Source organism: Pinus tabuliformis, chromosome Q (assembly GCF_031772625.1).
Source record: "Pinus tabuliformis cultivar Carrire ecotype Pingquan chromosome Q, CPIR1, whole genome shotgun sequence".
In the NCBI taxonomy this organism is placed as follows: domain Eukaryota; kingdom Viridiplantae; phylum Streptophyta; class Pinopsida; order Pinales; family Pinaceae; genus Pinus; species Pinus tabuliformis.
In genome coordinates, this window is record NC_142296.1 from 435,825,115 (window position 1) to 435,850,766 (window position 25,652).

Sequence of the window (25,652 nt, forward strand, 5' to 3'; positions counted from 1 at the left end):
AAGTCTCATTGACATGTGTTCAATAAACAATAGTTGGATAAGAAAACCATTTCGAAGGCATAATTCAGTGGTGGTTTAACCTTATTACATTGAATCATTTGTGGGTTATGTGGCTTCCACCAAATTTGTCACCCATTATTAGTCCCTGCCATCTGGCATTCGGCAGGGACTATTGTAATCGATCGGCAGGGACTTAGCATTACTTCTTAGTCGCTGGCGAGGGTTATTCGGTCATTAGTCTAAAGTTTGGAAATGTGCTGTGAGGTGATGTGCCTACATAGCCAAAGTTCTATTGCGCCCGGAACCTTTGCCATCTTATTTGGCCTCTTCCCAAGGCGGAAGAGGCCCGACCATAGCTTAAAACCAATTTAAGCCTGCTGCATTCTCGCTAACCGTCAGACTAATGCCAACATTAAATCTGAGGCATTTTATGTTCTTATTACATTTGAGGTATCTTGAACCTGTTCATATCGTTGTTGCAATGTGTCACTCTGCATGGACAACAGATGCTGTCTTTCTTGCCTCTTTGCTGTGATACATTCCCCGCCCACTTTCCCTTGCTGCATAGCTGAGCTTGTATTCTTTTGTGCGTCTGGAGCTTTCGTCTTTTCTCTGAGGCTCGCACAATCTCTGCGGTTCTCTCCTGAAACATTCTTTTCTTTCATTGCTCCCCTCTTGTTTTTTATTATACCCAGTGCAGTTGTTTTGAACAGAGACTGGAACAATACACACAATTAGAACCACCTGCGTTGAAGCCAGATCCATATTCAAGCGTTAATATAATTAATATATTGCTTCTGTATTGAGTCTAATGGCTTTGAGATTTACAGAAATTCCTGCTGGTGTAGGCCGAAGGCAGGCACCTTTGGATGTAAAGATTGAGGGTATCGGCGCCTTCCGTAGATCTCTTTGCGTCTCAGGGCCGCTGGGTGGTGACCAAGCAAAGTGGGCCGATCGTCGTTCGGTGAAGTCGAAGACGCAGGAGCTTTCGTTTTGTGCGTCTGGAGCTTTCGTTCTGTAAACAAGGTATGCCCTTTTCCAAATCAGAAACTCATAGGTAAGGAAGTTAAACAGGAACTTATTAATGTTTACATTTGACTCTATTCAGAGACTCAGCAGCCTAATAACGTTGCTTATTAAAAAATCAGGCAAGTGCATGTAAAAGTAAAGTAGGTGCATAGTAAAGAAGTAAGAATTCGCTTATTACCAGGGATGCCTCAGATCTTGTCCGCACGGATACGATTCTTTTGGGCATCGTGGCCGTTTCCTCCCCGGAGCCATTGCTGACAGCCTTATCAGGTTTCTCTTTCTGTGACTCCTTCATCGACGAATTAATCATCCCATTCTGAAACTGATCCGACCGCATGCGATTTATATAAATCTAATGTTCTTCCCATACTATAGAGCGCCCTGGCAGCTTTATCGTAGGCAACAGCAGCCTCCTCTGCAGTGGCGAAGGTGCCGAGCCAGAGGCGAGCGCCTCTGTTAGGCTCGCGAATTTCAGCAACCCATTTACCCCATGTCCTCTGCCTAACTCCTCTGTAATTGCAGAGCCCATTTTCAGGGCCTCCTTTGCCTTTCATGCATCCTTTTTTGGATCCCTTTGCAGGAATCTTCCTTAGCCGGGCAGAGTTGCGAGGCCCATCGTTCCAGACCAGGCATTCAACATACTGGTAGCTGCCACTTTCTTCATGTTGTATTTGGTAATCAGGTAAACCATCATGTTCGCTTGCACGCCCACCACTGCTAGCTTCTCGTAGGTCTCGTTACCTGCATTTCAACGAAAGATAAATCAAGGCTCATATTATAACCCTACCCATTTAATTCTGTCTGGGTATCGGGCCGCCCCTCAACTATCAAACCCTAGAGCTAATTATTTGAGATTAAATGCAGTTACCGATTTTACCTATTATGAAAGGCATGGTTTTCAAACCGCCTGGTATTTTGGGCTGTTGACCACGAACGGAAATTATCATTTATTGATGGACTGTCATGCTTGTCATTCCCTGGAGGTCGGCCCGATTTGTCCATTTGCAAAGCTAATTCAACTGCCCTTTTCTCTTCTGCCATTGCCAAGGCTTGCCAAAGATCTGGTATCTATGAAATAAACATATCAATGAACTTAGTTCATGGATCTATAATAATACAGAAACAAATAAATTTAAATAAATGAGTTTTTGTAAATGTAGTTATCCATTCATATCCTTAACTTGTTTGCATGCTCAACTAAATTGCATATTCTGTAAATATTGCAAAATTGAAACAATAAATAGCCTTACCAGGAGCAGTTCGGCTCTGAGATGTTGTGAGCTCCACCCCCAAAAGATAACGAGCTCCTTCCTATTCTTGGGCGAAAGAATTGTATCGTCGGGTTTCTTGCATCTGTATTGGAATAATTAAATATGAAAGGAACGTGAATGGGCGCGAATCGCCAGGTTCGTTGCATCTCTATTGGAATATTTAGATATGAAAAGAACGTGAATGGGCGTGATGCAAGTGGGGTGCACTCCTTTTGACGGACTCTATCACGAGAGTAGAGTAGGTTGGAGGATGACGATATGTGTTGGCCACTCAATCAAACAAGAGATGGGGAGATCATGCACTGCCACAGCTGGCTGTTTGGCTACACACGTCGAGGCTTCAGTCGCTCCCACGTGTCTTCTTGAACTTGCTTGCCTCTTGACCCAGCCCAAGCGCTCCTCCTTTTCTTTCTGCCTCTTCATTAGCTAGAGTTAGAAACAAATAGGCCCACTTGGCAGATAACTTCAATTTTTTATTTTATTTAGTTATATTTTTGGTTATTGTATTTATTTTTTAATTTTCATTCAAATTTTTATTTTTAATTTAAAGAATCTCATAGCCCTGCATGCATGAGACGTGTCTACCTCACCGTCTCTTTAAAAAAATAAATTTTGATTAATCAGTTCCTTCATTCCATTATTTCATTTTCTTCGTTAATCTTTCTCTCTTCCTGTAGGTGAATGAGCCATGTTTGGAGGAGAATTCCATCTCTGCAAAGGAAAACATGTTGAGCCTTTTAGCATCACGACAGTGAATTTCTTTGTTCCATTTGCAGCTTTTGTCCCTGTTCTGCTCTATTGGTAGGGACTTGCTGCATCGTAGCTATACTTCAACACATAGTTTCTGCAACATAAACTGGCATGTTTCTTGTTGACGAGTCTGCAGGGTTGGATCGCTAATCCTGCCCCTGTGCCTCATACTTCACTTTCTGCAGGCCCTGTAGGGCTTAGTTCGGCAACAAGTCCAGGTAAGTTGTCTCTGCCTCTGGCTGGGATGCAATCTCATTTCTTCGATTTTATAGCAATGGCATGTTTGTATAGATAGTGATATATGTTTTTTAGTCTTTTTGCTCATAGTTTTGCAAATACTTTGATATCCCTTGCAGGTTGGATCGCTAATCCTGCCCCTGTGCCTCATACTTCACTTTCTGCAGGCCCTGTAGGGCTTAGTTCGGCAACAAGTCCAGGTAAGTTGTCTCTGCCTCTGGCTGGGATGCAATCTCATTTCTTCGATTTTATAGCAATGGCATGTTTGTATAGATAGTGATATATGTTTTTTAGTCTTTTTGCTCAGAGTTTTGCAAATACTTTGATATCTAGTGATTAAATAGTCTGTAGACATATTTCATTCTTGACCATAGAACCTTAGTAAAACTCTTGTAAAAATCATTTTTTAGCTGCTATGGTGAAGCACCTGCAGCTTTTGCTACTATGTATTCCCTGGTTATCTATTCTCAACCCTGACCAGTGTATCGTGGGTGTGCTGGATTTGGCCTCACTCTGCTAGTTTAAATGACATGCGTTGTTATGGTGCAGGGAAATATGGCAGCGTGTTGTAGCAGCATCCAAAAACAATCGGCCTGATATCCATACTAAATTGATGCGCAAATACCCTGACATCCCACAATGGTGGTTCTACACTCTCTTGTTTGGGACTGTTGCTGTTTCCTTTGCACTCTGCGAGGTTTACAAGAAAGAGGTACAATTACAATGGTGGGGGTTACTTTTTGCCTGTGCTCTCGCTTCATTTTTCACTCTTCCCATAAGTATCATCACCCCTACTACTAATCAGGTAAGCACATTGATTTTATTGATTATTTTGTAGAAGGATATATATATATATATATATATATATATATATTCATATGTTCTGGTTATACCACATTCCTAAACGAAATCCATTTCCTGAAGATCTAGTGTCTATATATGTATATATAGGTAAGGTTGGTTTTGGTAAGAAAAAGCCCAGTAGTGGTTTTCTTATAGTAATAGCTTGTTCCTAGCTTTCTATACAGCAGATTGGCTCCGGCATGAATGGCCTCGGACTAGGTGCCTTTGGTTTCGATTGGAGCACCATCGCAGACTTCTTGTTTAGTCCTCTTATTTCTCCATTCTTTGCCATTATGAATGTCATGGTTGGTTATGTCTTCGTAGTATACTTTGCAGTCCCTCTTGCTTATTGGGGCACTAACATGTAGAATGCAAAGGCTTTTCCTATTTTCAGCTCCGATTTGTTCACAGCCCAAGGTCAAAACTATAATATTTCACAGATTGTGAACAATAAATTTGAGCTGGATCTCGCTGCTTACAATCAGAATGGTCAAATACATATGAGCTTGTTTTTTGCTCTGACTTATGGGTTTGGATTTGCAACCATTGCTTCTACAATTACCCATGTCGCTCTATTCTATGGGAAGTAAGTTCTGATTTTTGTATTGACTTGACTTCCATTACCGATTTCTTGCAAGATCATCAATTATGGATGTTAGTTTAAATGACATGCGTTGTTATGGTGCAGGGAAATATGGCAGCGTGCTGTAGCAGCATCCAAAAACAATCGGCCTGATATCCATACTAAATTGATGCGCAAATACCCTGACATCCCACAATGGTGGTTCTACACTCTCTTGTTTGGGACTGTTGCTGTTGCCTTTGCACTCTGCGAGGTTTACAAGAAAGAGGTACAATTACAATGGTGGGGGTTACTTTTTGCCTGTGCTCTCGCTTCATTTTTCACTCTTCCCATAAGTATCATCACCGCTACTATAAAATATTGTCAAAACATTCCTTTAAATGAAAAGGGAAGCATTTAATTTTGTATCCCCTTCATGCACATTGCTGGTTACATGACTTAGTGGATTATCAATGCTTCAATTTTTCAGATCAAAATTTGTTACGGCTTTGTTACTTGCATGCCTTGAATCAAGTATTGAGATATGGAAATTCTAACAAGCTGGAGTGAATTCTGTATTGAGCTAATTTATCTTTTGAGCTTCATTTGATGCATCCATTACTAATGATAAGATTGATCATTGAATATTCTTACTGCACATTTTTCCCCTTCATTGTTGCAATGCTATATTAATATAGCGTGAGCACTTATTATTACCAACAGAAACTGCTAATTAATATGGATTCATTAACTCGTCAATTTTTTTTTGGGGCATTGGCACTCACTCTTGCTTATCCGTGCCTTTGCAAAGCACTTTGGGTTATAATCTTTTTATGATATCAATGCTTCTTTCGATGCTTAAGTCTCCTTTTTTATTTCCATAGAAAAACAAATCTTTATATTAATGTTTCCAAGATAGAAATCAAATATACATTGAACATTCCTTCTTGGATCGGTTACTTATCATGACCACCTGTTCATATATGAGCAAAAGAGATGCTAAATGTACTTATTACAGTCTTCCTCCAAAAGTCAAAAAGCATTACAGCTTATCCTGGAAGCTTATACTAACTTTCAGTACCTTACATACATTCATAAATTTGTCCTCCATAGTGCTAATATCATCAAAGCATTTGTACAAGGATTTCTCAGATTTTGAAATGAGAGAACCTTCTCTGTACTCATGTACAAGTAGAGTACCCTCTTGCATAATAGCTTTTTTCATATCTGCTCGTGTATTGAATTCAAAATAAACATGAGTAAATGGGATAAACTCAAAAGTGGCCTTTACCTCGTTCACTTGTTTCATAACATCAATTAGGTCCAGATTCCCAGTGCTTCACTGTTGATTTGCCCAATCTATCATAAGTTTTGTGTTTCCAAAGACTTAGAGATGCTGAGCCAGGCAGTTTCTTTCTTGTCAGACTTCAAGCTCGGCCATTAAGATAACAGCATGAAGAGTTTCTTACTGGGGAGAAATCTTGTAAATAGTGAAATTAGTTTCCTGTAGCTGTCCAGGGTAATGAATTGTCTTATTATGATTTCTAATTGTCAAATGTTAGCAAGTTTAAATTAAATTGAAACGAGCCTATTTGCAGGAATACATTTCTTCTGCCTTGCAAACATGCCTTTTTATCCTCAGATTGTCTTTTCTTTCCTGTTTAAAACTTCTGGTATACAGAAGCTGCATTTCGCTCTTAGCTCTTGCTAGCCTTGCAAACATGCCTTTTTATCCTCAGATTGTCTTTTCTTTTTTGTTTAAAACTTCTGGTATACAGAAGCTGCATTTTGCTTCTGAATCTCCTGATCTAGTTCGGAAACTGCCGGCATATAGTGCTGCTATACGAATTCAAAGGCGGCTAGATAGAACTATGTGCAGGGACTAGCTGCTTCGCAGCCATCCTTGTTTTTAAATTTTATGATATGTTTAAATGGATGCGAGAGTCGATGAAGATCTAGAATCTGCACCAAAAAATGGAAATACTTTTTAAATTTAATTAATGATATCCATGAGTAGAGTGAGTTAAATTTATTTATTTAGTTTAAATACTTTATTTTGGATAAGTTCCTTTTGTTCCTATAAACTCCCTCGTAAAGTAAAATCAAACGATTCCAAGGTAATTATATAAATTAAACTGGTTGCTTGTCATGAAACATTGAGATTTATCTTTCATATTATTATATTATAAGAATAGTGAAGTTATTTGTTAGAGAGAAAATGTGGAAGTGCAGAGTTGCAGGAGGTGCAGGAAGACCTCCACGAATTTAATAAAATGCAGATCCTTAAATAGAAATAATGGCCCTCGTGGAATTCATGACTACTTCTTAACCAATCATCTCCTCAACACAATATGATATTCTAACAATCATCTCTACAACGAAATATTTCAAACAATAACGATAAGCTCAAGCAAATATTTATAAAGTCATCTCTGCAAAGAATTATTTCTAATAATAATGATAAGCTCAAGTGGATATTTATAAATTTTTTAATACAACATAAGTTTCAAAAACTCTAATGTATATATCTTGTGTTATGCTCGTACAATGTGAACTATTTGCAAGGCGCTCCAAATAGGATGATTGAGAAAAGAAAATTAAACCAAATAATTTGCCACGTTGAGGTTATTATATTTGTTATTTTATAAGTGGTTCGACAATGAAACGAGATTTACGTCAAAAGTTTGAGTTGGAATTGTAATGTTATTATGTGGGTACAGGAAGCCTACCTAAGAAATATTCATAGTTTAGGTATCAAGAAGGAAGGTAACTTGTCCACCTCCCCATTCTATATAATGTAGACACTATTACACTGGCAATGCAACAATATTACTTACTTTTAAATGATCTCTGGTGGTATTTTAGGCCCCACACAGTTAGCGATGAACATTTGGCTCCGCACTATAGCGAATGTCACCTAATGTGCATTGTGTTGTTCGGGTCCCGCACAATAAGATAGATTACAATCATCTTCAAACCCACCTGTGTGAAAGGATATTGGAGGTGCGGAAATGCGAACGCTCCTCCCTTCTAAACCCCTCGAGCCTTACGTAAAGGACAATAGAAGAGAACTAATAGTGTCAGGCTATGTCAGTGTGAGAGCACTCACCAACAAAATGCCCATTTATAAAATTAGTCTTTTTATCATTTTAAAATTATTTGTGAGGTCACTCACATGCCACCTGTGCTCATAGATTGGTGGCGAATATTATGGAAGCTTAATGCTCCTCCCCACACAAGACTGTTAATGTGGAATATCTTAATGAACAAGACACCTACCGGGAGAAACGTGATGAAAATATCCTTTCATGGCCCCTCTTGGTGCATATTATGTCTACAAGCTGAGGAATAAAATGACCATATCTTTCTCCATTTCCCCACAGTGATCGATATGTGGTCCCAGGTTCTTACTTCTCTATCCATTACTATCAGATGGCTCAAAAATACTACTGTGGAGGCTTGGAATCACTAGAGGGAGGGGACCATGAACCAGAAACATCATTGTCTTCCCCTGATCATCTGCTGGACTATTTAGTTGAACAAGAATGTTATCATCTTTAGAGGCAGAGTTATTCGTTGGCCATTATCCATTGCCCGGATCATCAATGCATATCACGAAATTCCAAACGATGACTCCACACCATCTGCACGGGTTGTGACTCCTGAAGTCATTAACCACAATCTTTCATGGGCATATTTCGATGGTGCTGCACAAGAACAAGGGTGTGTGGGGGGGGAGGCATTCTATTGCACCAATCTGAAAATCATGTTTTCCGCATACAGATGGGTTTGGGGACTGGCACTAATAACTTTGCCGAACTTATCACCCTTAGACACTTGCTCCACTTTGCACTCGCACATGATTGCAGACATTTATAGATATTTGGGGACTCAAAAATCATCATTAACTGGTTCAATAACACATCTGCATGTCATATGCACTCTCTCAGAAATATTTTGGATGAATTTATGCTATTAAAATCACAATTTGAATATATTTCTTGTCAACATATTTACAGGGAGCGAAATCAGGTTGCCGACCAGCTATCCAAGGCGGCCTGGTCCAACCCAAGGGGATTTGGCTTATAAAGGAGCAGCAGGGAGCCAAACATTTTCAATACTATCATCGGCCTTACATAGATCAGTTCTACCAGCGGGCCGATAGGCCCTAATTTTGCAGTATATATCAACGCTTTTTATCAGTTTCTGGTTTTATATATTCTATATATATCATTTACATGAATAGTCATAGTATGCCTGTATGGGTAATTTTGTACAGACATATTTTTTGATGGTACGACCCAACTTATAGCATATGCCGTCTAGACATCTACACCATGTAATTTTCTCAACTAGTAGAAAATTGTGTTTTTGCCTGGGGAAAAAAAATTATTTGTCAGGCAATGACAAATATCAAAATTAAATCGCCCTCCACCAAGGGAATTATGTCACATCAAGTTTTATTAAACCAATGGAAAATTAGAAATTAGATTTTCAATAATTAGGAAAATACTTTTTAATTTAAAGGAAAATGCAAATATTGAACATTTTCCAAAAGTTTTGGTTAAAGTTAAAAAAAGTCATAAAAGTTCAACAAAGTAATCCACAATCAAGGGACTATTAACCGTGAGGTGATTTCTATAGTCCTTAGCAGACGCGGGGACTACAAATTAACAGGTAATCAACATATCCAAGTCTCTCCTTTTGAAATTAGATTTATAACTTTCTTTTAATATTAAAGAGATCTTCGACTAGACATATGTGACAATGTAATCTTCCTTCTTGGTTTCGGTTAATTGGACCATTAAAATATTGCTAACCCCGTATATGTGAATGGGGATCTAGATTTTCTTTATGTTCGATAGAATTTTAAGGTTCCATGGAAAATTTTATTGTATTTATATTATTAAAATATTTATATATTATTATTAACATAATATAAATAATATTTATAACCTCAATGGGGCATGGAAAAATGAACTAGCATAGGGGAAGTTCGCCACCCTACCACCTTTCCTCGCATTAAAGAGGGGGATAGTGTAGCCATTTCCCCTCATGCACGCGCACACGCCACATGCCTTGATCTCCAAGAACATTAACATGGTATACTCACATCATCGTCGCTTTCTCACTTTGCCCACTATCACTTCAAGATTTCCTACTACACCCATGTCCATTTCCAGCTACATGTGGCATATTTCCATTGTTGTGATGGGTTTTATAGTAAATTGGTGAAGGCCTGGGGCCCCTTGGATTGGACCCCTATCACGTCCATTTTTAGAAAAAGTTTGGAACATGTGTCACTAGAGTGGTTGCAGGGTAGGACACTCTGGGAAAGCGAGTCACTCAATGGTGGGGAGAGTTGCTGTCACAAAGAAACAAAGCCCATAGGGCCGCTAGTAAAGTGATAAAATCTTCTATGACCAACTTCTGTAAATATTCTCCTTTGATTCTTTCTGCATGGTGGAACTTAGTGTTTTGTATACATGGTGTCCTCATGGCATTCATAATTAATAGTGTGCTCTAGCTTGTTCTCGCTTATTCCTATAGAGAAAGGCGTGCCCCCCCCGCCCCACCCTGTTGCTCCCTCAATTGTTGTTTTACTACCACTCAGCCTAGGCATTGATTCCCATCCTCCACACAACCCTGTTCTAGTTTAATTTTTCTTGGCTTATGGGTCATCACCACTTCCTAGTGTTATCAACTATGTTTCTTGTCTGTTCTTGGATGCTATGCCATGTTAGAGGATGTGTTCTTAGCAAGGGTCTAGGGGTTAATACTCTTCAGGAAAACCTCAAGCCTAGTCTATTACAACAATTTTCCATTATGCTACCCCACCTGAAATTCAAGTGAAAAGCCAATAATTGGAACCTTTGACCACGAATGGTCGTCATGCCTATTCATACTCTGAAATCCAAAATGAAGTTTTTAGGTGGGTCCCACACCCTGGTCATACCAAGTGATGGTGAATTCAATACTTTGACTCCACCAGCCTTCAATAGAAAATGAAGAAAATCATGAGAATCGAAATGAGATAATTGCATGTCTCAATGAAATCCAAAGGGTCCAACGTCACCAGCGCGCTTGCTTGGCTAGCCTCGATGCTTGTCTGGAACATATCAAGGGACATCTTCCATGCAGACACCAACCTCCAGCAGGTTTAAGTGCATAAGACCCAACCCCGATAACATCCTCTAATAAATGATGCTCGCCTAGGTCTCTTAGCTTCTGTTTTAGATTCAGAAACTTTCTTTTATTTTCACAGTTAGATGGATGGCCAACTACACCTGGAAAATGATACGTAATAAGTTTGACAAGCCTCCTAGATAGATGCATAAATGTAGGATAACTAAAACTGAATCTATAATTTTGAGTATTTTGATGGATAGGAAACTAGTAAGCCACTTCCACTATCATTGATCTGGTTTCCCTTGTGGCAAACCACGACGGTGCACAAATAAAAATGAACTCAATATGCCAGTATTTATGATATAATAGAAGACCTTAATTAACATAAGAAACTAGGATAGGAAACTAGTAAGCCACTTCCATCGTCATTGATCTAGTTTCCCTTGTGGTAAACCACAATGGTGCACAAACAAAAATGAACTTTGTATGCGAGTGTTTATGATATAATAGAAGACCTATATATATATATATATATATATATATATATATATATATATATAATTAATAAAATTATTATGATTTAATTGCAATTGATAATAAAAATAGTTATTATTCACTCTTATTTGTAAATGTATGTTTATTCATTATAGATGTTTAAGGAAAACAACAATATCTAAAAAAAATTCATAAGTTTTTTTACCTTTTTAGAATTAGGTTGAGCCTAGGCTAGGGCCAACCCTAATGTTGAGTGAAAGAATGATATAACCACTTGGAACGAACAAAGTTCGTTATAACAGGTTAAACACTCCAAAAGACTTGGAATATAAAGATCTCCATTGAGATACAATAATATATATTAAAATTTATGAATAAGAATTATGTTGCAAATGAGAGTGAGGGCCTGCTTATATACCTTAGGTGGTGCCTCTTCATGGATGGTCATGTCCCATTTAGAAATACCTCTTCAGTACTGATTACTAATTAACTAATCATGATTACAATTATCATCATATATATATATATATATATATATATATATATGATTCATAACGTTGCCTTCCCCTTCAAAAAGATTTGTCCTCAAAGCTTGCTGATGAAAATGCTTGATCTCTTTTTCTGTTTCAAATGTCTTCTTGTCTCGGAACCGTCATCTTCATTGATATAAGACGATATGATCGTTGGAGCGATAAATAAAATTGTCGAATTGAGAAGGGATTTGACCATCCTAAATCAATCTTTTGTAGGATCTTGTGATTACTGGAAACTTGTGATGAATTGTTTTCACACGATTGGATGGTGCAAACTTTAGTATTATTTGGAACATAAGTTTGTTGTTTATGTTCTAAGGAATATAGACTTGTAGATTGATTGATGTGTCTATTCTTGTGATTTGGATGTAGATAAGGAGTTTGTATTTCCCTTATCATGTGTGTGGCAAGATTCAGATTTACTTCAGGTTCTAATGTCATTAGGTTGGTTAAAAAATATTCACCTGGGTTTTTCATCGTTTGCACTGCAACTTCTGAGTACGTCCTTACTTCAATTGGATTTGGATTTGTCTAAACTATGAGATTAATAGGATCCGTGTTTGTTCCCTTTTCTTCAACTTGGACTATTACGTCTAAAGACTTTGATACTTCATTTGTGAGTAGTTCCTCTAACTTGTTTTTTAATGATTGCTTATAATACTTAAGTTTCTTAATTTGAGTGAGTAGAATTTGATTATGGTTTCTCAGACGTAAGAGTTCTTTGGTTTCTAATTCATCAACCTTATTTTCAATGTTTTGACTTTTAAGCTTCTCATCTTTTAGATCTTTGATTTGTTCTAATAACCTATGGTTTAGGTCTTTTAAGCGCAAATTTTCGTCTTCCTTCTCTAATAGAATCTCGTTGAATTTCTTCTCGACACATCCATTTTCTTTTTCTAATTTTTCTTTCGTTCCTTGGACTTCTTGATCTTCACATGTAATTTTTGGCTATGGTCCCTTAGATGCAAAATTTCCTTGTCCTTTTTTATTAATTTTTGTTCCACATTTGCAAGTTTTTCCTCTCGTTCTGTCATTTGCATCAGTACATCATCTTGACATACTTCTGCATTAAATAATTTTCCACATGTTGGGTAACATAATTCACAATTTTTATGAATCCAAGGATATTCAATGTATGTTATACAAAACAAACATTTAGTCCAAAATAATGATTGTTGTGTGGAACTCATTTTCTACTCTCTCTCTTTTTTTCATTTCTTATTTTTCCTTTTATATGAAATTTGAGAATATAAGAATATATTCTTTTTACTTCCGTTCTTTTCTTTTCTTTTTTTCCAGCGTCACACTTTAATTAACTCTTTAAAAAAATATCACACACACACACACACACACACACACACACACACACACACACACACACACATATATATGATGACTTCCTCAAATTCAAGGACATTTTTTTGTTAATGACTTTCTCAAATTCAAGATTTTGTATTTAATTTAGTTTTCATTTATTATCTTGTATTGTCATGACTCAGCATAAAGCCACAATCGGCTTGAGTGATTGGCCACCATTCATTAACTTGCCTATTGAGTGACACAGTGGCTATTCTTCCCCATGGTAGCTAGTAAAAATTATACCCTATTAATTTAAAATAACTATATAAAACTAAACATTAAATGTTACAATTGTGACCATTGATCGTGATCTTCCCAACAGACAGGGCAAAACAATGATGGTTTAGACATCTTGGTTGACCGTGATTCTAAGTGCATCGATAGTGACAGGGATTAAGATGACAGTGGTTACATAGTGCAAGTCTTGGCAGATTGTGTATCGACGAAGGTGGCAATGGGAACGAAGAGTATGGAACAAAGTGAGAACACTACAAGGATAGCGAGTCAACGAGTCCACGATGGGGCGGTGTATGTCAACATAAAGCAAGAGGGAAGATGGCAGTTGAGTCGAAATAGACAGACAATTGAGCAGGGATAGAGGACGCTTCTTTAGAATTCGTTGTGTCTGTGGTTTATGACTGTAGTTGTAACAACTACTACAGGCAGATGCAATGAGTGGCACATGAGAGGATGGCTACTGTCGATGCAACAATCAAGCAACGATTTGGTAGCATAACAAAGGTAGTGGTCGGCGCGCTTTGTGTGCGGTAGCTCTGACGATTGTCTGTTGCGGTCTCAGGACGACGATGGTAGCAGAAAACCCCAACATGGTTTTGATGAATTTTTTTTCGTTGTATATATCACTTTGTTTTATTTTATTTAAAAAAAATTCTCAATTTATTTTTTTAATATAATTTTTTTGTTTTTATTTATTTATTCTATGTAATACTATTCTATTGATATGAAACAAAATAAAAGTACAACGAGGCTCTGGCCTCAGCAGTGCTGAACAACGTTTGTCAAAAAAATATCACAGCCTAAGCTCGACTACCCCATCGAGGGGGACACCAGTCTGTGAAACCAGATAAAAACCCACGCAAGGGTTACAAGTTTTGACAAAAAACGAAACATAGCAAAACCATCCAAAAGGAAAGTTTTCACAAAACACAACTAGGCAGCCTAGTTGTCAATCAGGATGGACCTCCTAGAAGTCGTCTGTGGCAGGCTCTTCCATGATACGACACGCATACTTGTACCACTCCTCCTCTTCTGCTGACGTGCCGCGCAGTAATCCACTAGTTGGTTGAGTGCTAGCAGAGCTGCCCTCTGCTGCATGCTTGCCGGATGTGTCTCCTGCTCTACCACCGGCTGCCTTCGTGTCTCCAGCTCTACCTTCGGTGGCTGGTTGGCTGCCAGCCAACTCCTCTCCATGCGGGGTGGCATAGTCCTCAACCAGCTGCTGCTTTCCTGGGTCTCGGGCACTCCTGTTCCGCTGAGCGGCCCTCTGCTGCTCACCATTGTTCCCTGGCTGAGCTTCCTGCGGGTCAATTTCCTCAGAGAAAGTGATGGTGACTGTGGCGGTGATGACGGGCCTATGAAGAGTGCTATGGAAGCGAAATTGAGTCGTGTGAGGAGCGGGGTGAGGGGGAAGGGGAAAATTGGCCGTATGGACTGCAACGTCCATCCTGCGGACACCCTGGAGCTGAGCCTGCCCTCTGCCACTGCGGGTGTCTGGATACCTGCCAGAGAAGGTGCTATGGGGATGTGAGATGACAGGAGAAGAGGAGGGGGAAGCAGATTCAGGGCTGGGCATAGCGGGAGGATGAATGCTTCCGCCACGACTGCCCCCTCTTCTACTGCGCATGCGGTGGCGTATGCGCACCATGACTGAATTTGTCGCAGAGCTATCACTTGGTGTATTAGAGGAATGGTTGTTCAGAGGGAGAGCAAAGGAATTCTGGGCTGGAATCAAATTACAGTGCATGGTTTGGGAGAAATGATACCCATTTCCCACATCCACGCAGCTGAGCAACCAACAACGGCTTCCAGTGACGGTGCGAGAGCAAGGCTCCATAGCCTGAGGAGGGCAAGTGCTATTGATCAGAGGAGGAAAGACTGCATTATGGTCTGTGGAGGCCATTGTCTTGAACTTGTTACAGAATTCTCGACTTGAGAACCCTATTAATGGTGCCTGCAAGTCGCCATGAATTCGCTTCATTCTGGCTTGGGGGGGGACGCGGGCGGCCATGTGGCCATGCCTCCCACTGTCCTTCCATCTAATCACCATTAATGACATTGTGATCACCCGCATTCGGGTAATTTTTTTGTTTTTATTATATAGTCCTTTTTTCACTATTTATTATTATTATTATTTATTTATTTTTTTAATCCTGTTTTTTTCTAAATTATATATATATATATATATATATATATATATATATATATATATATATATATATATATATATATATATATAGATATAGATATATATATATTCTCCTTTTTTCCTCAATATATTTTGTCTTCTTTTTTATTATTATATATTTTAATAATTTTATGGCCAAGGGCCTCTGCCAACAAAATGGAGAATCGTTAATGCTTGGTAGCGAAACGCTTCAAATTGTGGCGACAACAAGGTTGACAGAGACTTAATGGCCAATGCCTGGGATCAGACGTGTTCTTTGTGCAGCAGTGAAGCAGCCAGAGGACCAAACAACGCTGATACCAAATGGAACAAACAAAGTTTGATATAGCAAGTTAAACACTCCAAAAGACTTGGAATATAAAGATCTCCATTGAGATATAAGAATATATATTAAAATGTATGAATAAGAATGATGTTACAAATGAGAGTGAGGGCCTGCTTATATACCCTAGGCAGGTGCCTCTTCATGGAAGGTCATGTCCCATTTAGACATACCTCTTCAGTACTAATTACTAATTAACTAATCATTATTACAATTATCATCATTATTTATATTTATATTATTTATATATATTTTATTCATAACACCACCAATGTGATGCTATCACCAAGATTGTGTGAAGCTTGGTCGAGCTTGCTATCATTGGAATTATGCATAAGGTTATTTGCACCACATTTTTATCATATTTTACTTTAACTAAAACAAACTACATTAGAATCTATATGCAAGTTGGGATAGTTGTTTGCATCAATTAATTCAAGGTGTTACACTTAATTTCTTGTATTACATCCCAATATATAACTAGATTCATATCTACTTGAAAGGATCATTCAATCTTGTAAGTAAGTTGGGCAAATGTCTTTAAAAAATATAGAAAGAAGCACGTCACAAGAATCTAGAAATATAGCCCCTACATGGAAGCATGAATTATAACATGACACAAGTTTCAAAACCTCACATTAGTTACTTTCTCAAGTTCAAGTTTCTATTCAACCAATTTTCACTAGTTGCAACTCTAAAATACAAGATTTGATGGCAACATATATAATATCCCTCTTTTACTTCATATATAATTCTTGCGAGCTAAATCTAATAATGTAATTGCCTTGACATGTCCCATATTATGAAATATTTTAATGCTATATTTAAAATATTACTTACTATTTAAAAAATAAATCATAAAATTTTATACATTGAAAAAGGATATCGAGGGGTCGGGTGTTATTTTTTGCCTCGAGGGACCTATAAAAACATCTTGCTTGGGGGTTGGGACCTGGATAAAACAATCAGGTAGAGGCATATACATTTCTTTGAGGCTTATCTCTATCTCATGCTCATAATCTAAATGTTATACTAACTATCAATGATTCTGAGATTGTCCTTCATCGTCGAGTGGTTGGCTCTCTTCCAAAAGATAGTAAATTGAAAAATATCTTTAAAAATCAAATCTCTCCTTCCCAAATTCCAAACATGTAAGTTATTTCATGTTCTTCGACAAAATAATCTAGAAGCAAATAATTGGCCAACAAAGGGGCTAGTTTGCATACATGAATGTTGTGGATCAACGGGAAAGAGTCAATATGCCATATTCCCTAATGCTTCCCCACCCCTTGAATGATTATGTTAGTTAAAGTTTGTAAAATTTTGAGTGTTTTTTGGAAAGTGTACACCTTCATGTTCTCCGACAAAATAATCTAGAAGCAGACAATTGGCCAACAATGGGGCTAGTTTGGAAACATGAAAATCAATATGCCTTATTCCCTAATGCTTCCCCTACCCCTTAAATGAGTATGTTTGTTAGATTTTGTAAAGTTTTGGGTATTGTTTGGAAAGTCTACACCTTTAAATATAATAGGTATGCTTTAGATATAATATTTCTTTTTTAGAGTTTTGGCAATTGGGAAGACTTTGTTTTTGTTTTAGTTTTGGTCTTCCATTTAATTCGTACCTTATTTTGATGTAATATCGTGCTACAAACACAAAATTTCATTTAATACATAATTCTTATTACAGTTTAAAAAAAAAGACTACTGATAATATCCTCTTCAAATAAATGTATTAAATTAAATCACACAGAATCATTCAATTAATTATAGTCATGTTAAATTAAGTATATTGAATTAATTAATATAGAATTATTCAATTATTTAGAGTTGGAGTCTAATTAAATAAATTAATATAGAATTATTCAACTAATTGGAAGTAGATTAAGATAATCGTATAGGATAATTTTAACAAAATTATATTTTTATTTCCTAGTCATGGATAGCCCAACTAGTTAGGACCCATAGTGATAATGCGTCCCACTTTATTTTGAATCCTTGCTAGCCTTACTCACTATGATTAGTGGGCTATAATATTGGGCCAAGAGGAGTTTTTCTTCACAACAGCATTATGTAATCCTCACTAGCAACAATATTTGAATCTTCTAATTATCGATTTCTCCCTTGATGCTATGGATACACATTTTTATTTATAAAAATATTTTACAATTTTTGAAGTTTTCTTAAAAAAAATATTTTCCAATCTTGCGTTCACTTTCCCATATATAAAGTGGTTTCAAATTTTTACTAGAAAGTAATTTAATATTCCATTTGAAATGAAGAAACCTCACAAAAACCTTAAGGGATAGGTGTTTACCCCATATCAAGTTTAATGAAGGAATCTTGATTTAAAAAGTAATTAAGATAACATTTGATTAAGTCAATGATGGGTATATAGCCCATGGTATTTGGTGTGATGAAGTTAAAACTTTACAAGAAGACTTCGAACTTAGGTTATTTAAGAATACAAAATCGTATTTGATGTGATGAAGTCAAAACTCCACAAGAAAACTTCAAACTTAGGTTATCCAAGAATATAAAATCACATTATATCAGGTTAACATTAATACTTCGAGCCTTTTAGCCAATAGTGTGTTTATAAAACAAATATATATATATATATAACATTGGAAAATAGAAAAATATTTAAAACCCTGTCAATAAGACTTCCAAACCTTAGTGTATAACATTTTTTATAAGATTAAGTTTAATATTATACAAAATAATTTCTTTCATTTGCTCTTTATATACAATATTGAATAATAAAAAATATTTAAAGTTAAAGGCTAATTAATTGATGGTCAATTATGAATCTAATCTTATAGTCTCCACTTTGGATTAATAACTCATTCATATTTTGCAAGAGATTGACTTCTTTTACCAAATATATGGCTAGAAGCATGTGTTTTCTTAAAATGTTACAAGTTCTATTCTAGAAAGGGATTGAGTGTGTACACCTTCATGCACTTTACTATCAAATAGTTGCGGAGGAGAAAAATTTTATTTTACCAAAAACCAAAAACGAAAAACTTATACACTAATTCAATATCTAACTTAACTGTAATCTTAAAAGAAAATAATTATTATCGATATTATAAAAATATTAAATCCCAATATAAAATGTATAATTTTTTATAAATATTTTTTTTATAATTTATTAATTACAACATAGTTTAACAAGAGTCATCCACACATATGATTGGTTCCATGCCATTTAGTAATATAGCATGCTTTGAACATCTTTTCAATGGAATATCATGATCATTATTAGACTTTGGATATGATCTCAATAGAGAGGCCCTTCTACCTTAAAGACGAAGATTTTGGTAAATGGAAGTGAATTCATGCCATTTAGTAATATAGCATACTTGAACATCTTTTGAATGGAATATCATGTTCATTATTAGACATTAGATAGGATCTCAATAGAGGCCCTTCTACCTTAAAGACGAAGATTTTGGTAAATGGAAGTGAATTCATGCCATTTAGTAATATAGCATACTTGAACATCTTTTGAATGGAATATCATGTTCATTATTAGACATTAGATAGGATCTCAATAGAGGCCCTTCTACCTTAAAGACAAATATTTTGGTAAAGAGAAGTGAATTAAAGTTGTATGACCTATAGATTTGAATTATCTTTAGGGTTTTTTATTTTTCATTTTTTCATTTTTACTTTGTTATATATATAATGTCAATTGGGGTTATTTTGAGTAGTTGAGTGGAATGATGATTATCTTACCCACTAACGTTCAATTTCCTGTTAATTTCCTATTAATGACATGCTCAACTTTCATGCCTTGATGAATATTATTGTAGTGGTTATGAGCCCGACAAAAGAACTTTTAAGTGCGTATAATTGTGGGTTGGCCTAGTACCAACAACCTTACTCTTGTTTTTGGGTTGAGAGGGAGGTTGATTTCTCTCCTCAAAAAACTATACATACACATAATATATTAACAATGTGATCACAAAATATTTTTTTTGAAATAGCATGTCACTTAGTCATCTACACTCATTATGTTGTCACTAGAGTTGTTGTGTAATGGCCACCACCATGGGGGGGGGGGGGGGGGGGGGGTCAATCCCATCATCTTCTTCTTATTTTTCCCCCTTGTCGAGTTCCTCTTCTTCTCTCGCTGCAATTGCTTTCAATGCCTTGGTCTAATCAAGATTTAAAGGGATATATCCCATACATGACAAATTTGTGAAGAGATTGGAAAATATCCCAAAGGTGTAGATAAATCCAAGCATATCCTAAACAATCGTTGTCAATATTTTTGAAATGGATATGGTAAGCCAATCTATGGGAATTTTTCCTTCCCCTAAAACCTTGAAATAATGGGTAGATCAATATTGGAAGCCCTTAATCAAGGACCATATTGAATGTGAATTTTGTGGGAAAGGATTCTATACCCTTTTCTTTGAATCTAAGGAGGATTGAGATTTCATTTTCAAGAGTGGTCCATATTTCATCGAGGCTCAAGGACTACATTTGGATAGATGGGCATTGGATTTTAATACTAAAAATGATGTCCTATCTGCAGTGTTAATATGGATTAAACTGCCTCATCTCCCTCTTCATTGTTGGGATGAAGGCACTCTTAGAAATATTAGGAATTCTCTGGGAAGATATATTGATAAGGCATAGATCAAAGATTCAATGTATGCTCGTTGCAAGGATATGTGTAGAAGTTAACTTAGAGAAGGGTCTTCCTAAAGCGATTAAACTTGCATTAGATAACCGGTCCTTCATTCAACCAATCGACTATGATCCTATCCCTTGTAAGTGTAAACATTGTCATGAATATGAGGATTTTGATAGAAATTGTCCCAACAAGGAATTCTATGGTTCAACAAGCAGATGGTGGCTAATGGAAAACTCATAGCAAAGGAAAGGGAACAAACCGATAAGCTTGCTAGAGAGGGTAAGGTTATGAGTCTTGTGACCCTCCACACTCTTCAAGGAAGAGGCACACAAAGCCGATTTCAAAGGATAGAGAAGAAGCCAAATATCCTAGGTCTAAAAACTAGTTTGTTACTCTAGAAAACGAATTAGAAGAGGGAGAAATAAACTAGGAGGAAACAAGAGAAAAAGCTAATGAAAATAAAAAAGATTGTGAACCCTAGAGCTAGAAGGAATGTCAGAAGTGGAGGACGACCCTTTATATAAATTAGTAATGGGGGATCAGATATTCGATGAAGAAGAGGGCTTTTCATCTCAAAAAGTAGGGAATCTCCCTCAAGTCTATTTTACCTCAACAGAGGATTGATCAGGAATCGAAGTGGATAGAGAAGTCAAAGGTCCTAACACAACATGGAAAATTGGAAGGAAGTCAAATACAAAAATCAAGTCAGCACATGAATAAAGAGATAAGGAGAAGGGAACACACTCAGTAATCAATGCCCTTGTCTTCAAGTTCCCAAGGAATCAAAATAAATATAGTACAGCAAGGCCCCCCCCCCCAAGATGGGGGATCCAAAGTACCAAGTAAATAATGAATATAATCTCCTTGAATCATTAAAGGATGGGAAGCAAAAAAAAAAGAAAAAGAAAAAGATATCATAATCTTAATCTGAATGGAAAAACCCAAAATCCTACTTTTCCAAAAAACAAAGCTAGGGGATCAAGAGACTCTTATTAAAAATCAAATAATTTGGAAAAGTTACAAGGAAGTGAAAGTAATATCCCAAGGGGCATCAGTGGGACTCTATACATTATGGGCGTCCTCTTCCTTCCATTTGTTGTAGGAAGAAAAAACAAACCATTGGATCAACACAAAGTTACTTCATATTCCGACTCGTAAAATTTGCGAGATATATATATATATATATATATATGTATGTATGTATGTATGTATGTGTATATATATTGAGGCTGAAGGACTCCCTCATTAATCCCGACTGCATTTTGGGAGGAGACTTTAATGTCACTATTCATTAGAGGGGAAAAAAGGGAGAAAGTGTGGTCATAGATTATTCTGGGAGAGGATGGAAGATCTAATTTCAGAACTAGAGCTACTATGCATGATGCCGAAATTTTCGAAGTATACATGGAGTAGTAAAATAATAGGCTCGGGTCATATTGTAGCATAACCCAATAGATTCTTTGTGGTTGGTGACTTCCTAGATCAGTGCATTTCTCTCTCCTCCTTTAATTTGACATATAGAGGATCATATTATCATCTATTTAAGTTGGCCATGGAATGGCTTGAGAATAGAGGCCCTATTCCATTTTGATATAATACTCTTTGGGCGAATGAGGCATATTTTGGTCAGTTGGTGAGCATTGCTTGGTCAAGATGGGTTTTGGGCTCTCCAATTTATATTTTGGAGCAAAAAGTTAACAGATTGAAGGAAGCAACCAAGAAATGGATCTTAGAGAATAAAAAATCCAATTCAGGCAGGTTTGTGCAAACTCAGGCGTAGTTAGAGTAAATCTTTCAGTAAATGCAAGAATGACTGCTGACTAAGGACATGATAGCAAAGGAAAGGGGAGTTTTGAAGAAACCTAAAGGTAGCTTAAGGAAGAAGAGGAAATTCGAAGGCTCAAATCTCGAAGTGTATGGCTTGAAGTTGGAGATAAGAACACTAAATTTTTTCACAAGCAAACAAAAATGAGAGAACTCCAGAATTGAGTCATTTAAGCAAAGATCGATGGAGAACTATTTTCATGTCCCTCTATAATAAGGGAATTAATCTTCTCCCACTTTGAATCTCCTTATAAGGAAGGCAACGAGGATCCTAATACCCTTGAGAAGGATTTTTTATTACACATTCCAAATCTAATTGTAGAAGAGAAAAATGTGAAACCGATGCATCCTTTTTCAAAAGAGGAATTCAAAAAGGTGGTCTAGTCTTTTGACATAGATAAAGCTTCAAGACCTTATGGGTTTTCCAGGGTATTTTTTCAAAAAAATTGGAACCTAATAAAGTTTTATCTTTGTAGGATAGTGGATTTTTTTCAAAAGTTGGGTATAATGGGGTGAGCTCCTAATTCCTCCCTTTTCGCTCTAGTCCCCAAAGAAGTAAGTTGTTCTTCCTTTGATCGTTTCAGACCTAGTTCTTTGTGTAACTTTTCTTCAGATAATCACATAAAGGCGCAAACCCTTCCTCCCCCAGCTGGGATCAAAAATCAAGGGGTTTTTTATAATTCAAAGACAAATAATGGATAATATCATTTTGGTGCAAGAAGCAATTACTAGTAAGTCCAAGGGGGATAAAGGAATGGTAATTAAACTCAATTTGGCCAATGCCTTTAACATGCTAAGGCATTCCCATCTCCATTTAGTCCTTAAGAAGGTGGGATTTTCTACTGAGTTTGCAAATTGAATTAAGGCTTGTATTACAGGTCCATGGATTGCATCCCTAGTTAATGGAAGTCCTATTGGATTTTTCAAAGCCACTCATGAACTGTGGTAGGGGTGTCCTCTCTTGCCTATCCTCTTCATAATGCTCGTAAATTCATTGAGCATGAGACTGGAGTTTGAAAGATGCTATAATAATCTCTGAAGGATAAGGTTTATGGAAGGGATTAAAAGTATTAATCATGCTTGATTTGTTGATGATACTATTTTGCTTGGTGGTGTGTCCTAAATTATTGCAAGAAGATTCAATCTAATTTTAAATGATTTTATGTGTGTCCCAAGTGGCAAGATAAGTGAAGGAAAAATTCATATTTACTCCTGGAATATAAGCAAATCATTACAAGGTCAGATATTATGAATTTTTAGCATCTCAGGAAAGGAAACATGGTCAACTTTTAGGTACTCTGGAATGCCAATTTGCTTGAAGCCACTTTCCAATCCCTCATTGGAGGAACAATAGAAAAATTTAAATCAAAATTTGAGAAATGGGGAGCTCAATGGATAAACCCAACCTGAAGAGTAATCTTGATTAAATCTGTTCTTTCATCTCTTCCTTCATATAAATTCTCAACTATGTTGGCCACAATTTCAATCAGAAATAAAATAACGCATGAGATAAGATTTTTTTTGTGGAAAGGAGTTAAAACAAACACCAAACATTTCCAATTAATAAACTGGAAGATTTTTCATCTACCCAAATTCCTAGGGGGTTTGGGGATAAGACATCCCCTTTTAATGAACAAATAAATGGGGGCCAAAATGGTTTGGTGCCTAATCCCGATGGATTATGATTGGTGGAAACAAGTTATTCATTAGAAATATTTCACTGGAGAAAGAGAATCTTGTATTTTTCATACCCTCCCAAGGAGAGGAAATTTTCATATTCAGAGATTGTTAGTGACTCCATACCTTTAATCAAATCAAGGCTACCTTGGTTTCTAGGAAACAAAGAGCACATTAATATTTGTAATGAAGGAATCAGGGGTGGACGTTCTATTGGCTCTAATCCAACCTTTCTCCCCCTCTGTTGATTTTTTAAGTGCAATAGATACAATCACCAATTTTTGAAAAAAACTAATAATTACTTCTAATGATGTAGATATTCTTTTAGCACTTCTAATTTATCATTGGAAATTACACTTCAGAAATACAACCATAAATTCACAAGGACAGAAGGGATCACAATGCACATAGATAACACAGGATTTACCTTAGGAAAACCCACTTGGGGGAAAACCCAACAACTTTTCCCTTAGAGAAATTCTGCAGTTCAATAAGAGATGCACCTAATTTTGCTAGTCGAATATGATAGTCAAATTGACCAATAATACAATGGAATATGATAGTCAAATTGACCAATAATACAATGGTAAAAAATAGTTAAACTTCAATCTTGTTAAGCACAACAAACTCGAACCTACCTTATTTGCCTAGGCTAAAATTCAGCCTCCCAAAAATTGCCCAGAAACTCGACCCTTTTACCTAGAATATGTTGCCCAAAATTTCGGTCCTATTGCCTAGAAGCTGCTACCCATAATTTCAGATCTACTGCCTAAAAACTGTCTAAAATTTTCAAAAGTTCAAAATTGCAGAAGGAAAGAGCCAAACATGTGAAGTCAAAGAGAGAGAGAGAGAGATAAGATGCTAGATATGCATTTTTCCTTATTCTTCTCCTTCGCTTGGATGCCTAGAAGATACCTTGTTATGTGTGAGATCAAATTGTGTTGGAATGAGTAGGTCAAGTGCCTTACATACATTATTTTGGCTGGGTTGAATGGGTGTCTCTTCACTGGGGCCAACTTGACAATTTTGGAGCCAAAAATCCAAAATTCAAAAATTTTAAAAATTTCTCTTTTGAAACCGACATGAAGAACATGTCTTATATTAATTATATTTCAAGGACTAAAGTAAAAATGACATGAAGAACATATCTTACATAATTCAAGGGATAAAATATTAATTATGAAGACTAACCATAGATACAAAATTAAACACGCTCCAGGAATGGTTATCTGTTCAATGGAAAATTTCCCTATGGGATATATCATCTTGCACAAGCTACGGGTAGTGGAAATGTTGGAATTAGGGTTGCGTCCCATCTAGGTTGGGTTTTGCATGTCGAGCATTGGAAACAACTCTTGTAGGTTGCAACCCAACCTCTCTTGCATATCACAACACTCATGGATGGGGCCATGCTTCAGATTCGGTAAAAGGGGGATGTGAATCCTTTTTATTTCATGGACATAAAACTACAACTTCTAAGATTTGGGTCCAAATGTGAAAATCATGATAATCTTCCAAAAGTAAACATTTTATGTTGGGCTCT

General features: G+C 36.6%; 1 protein-coding gene and 2 long non-coding RNA genes across 5 annotated transcripts; 1 reads left to right on the plus strand and 2 right to left on the minus strand.

The window, feature by feature from the left end:
* Nucleotides 1-470: 470 nt before the first annotated feature.
* LOC149220079 (uncharacterized) lies at nt 471-1,392 on the minus strand. 3 transcript variants are annotated; one of them, XR_016248729.1, is made up of 3 exons: nt 1,208-1,392; nt 864-1,015; nt 471-716 (listed from the first exon to the last, which is right to left on the minus strand). It is a non-coding gene; the product is annotated as an uncharacterized LOC149220079 (long non-coding RNA). The 3 variants fall into 3 exon arrangements; XR_016248727.1 differs by having other exon boundaries at nt 471-744; XR_016248728.1 differs by having other exon boundaries at nt 829-1,015.
* A 332-nt stretch (nt 1,393-1,724) lies between these two features.
* On the minus strand, nt 1,725-2,361 carry LOC149220080 (uncharacterized). The gene is made up of 3 exons (XR_016248730.1): nt 2,280-2,361; nt 1,907-2,097; nt 1,725-1,770 (listed from the first exon to the last, which is right to left on the minus strand). It is a non-coding gene; the product is annotated as an uncharacterized LOC149220080 (long non-coding RNA).
* Nucleotides 2,362-4,492: 2,131 nt separating this feature from the next.
* Nucleotides 4,493-5,141, plus strand: LOC149220081 (oligopeptide transporter 4-like). Its single transcript, XM_089382719.1, has 2 exons — nt 4,493-4,716; nt 4,819-5,141. Exons 1-2 carry the CDS (start codon nt 4,631-4,633, stop codon nt 5,111-5,113), a joined length of 381 nt encoding a protein of 126 aa, XP_089238845.1. The 5' UTR covers nt 4,493-4,630; the 3' UTR covers nt 5,114-5,141.
* Nucleotides 5,142-25,652: the final 20,511 nt, after the last annotated feature.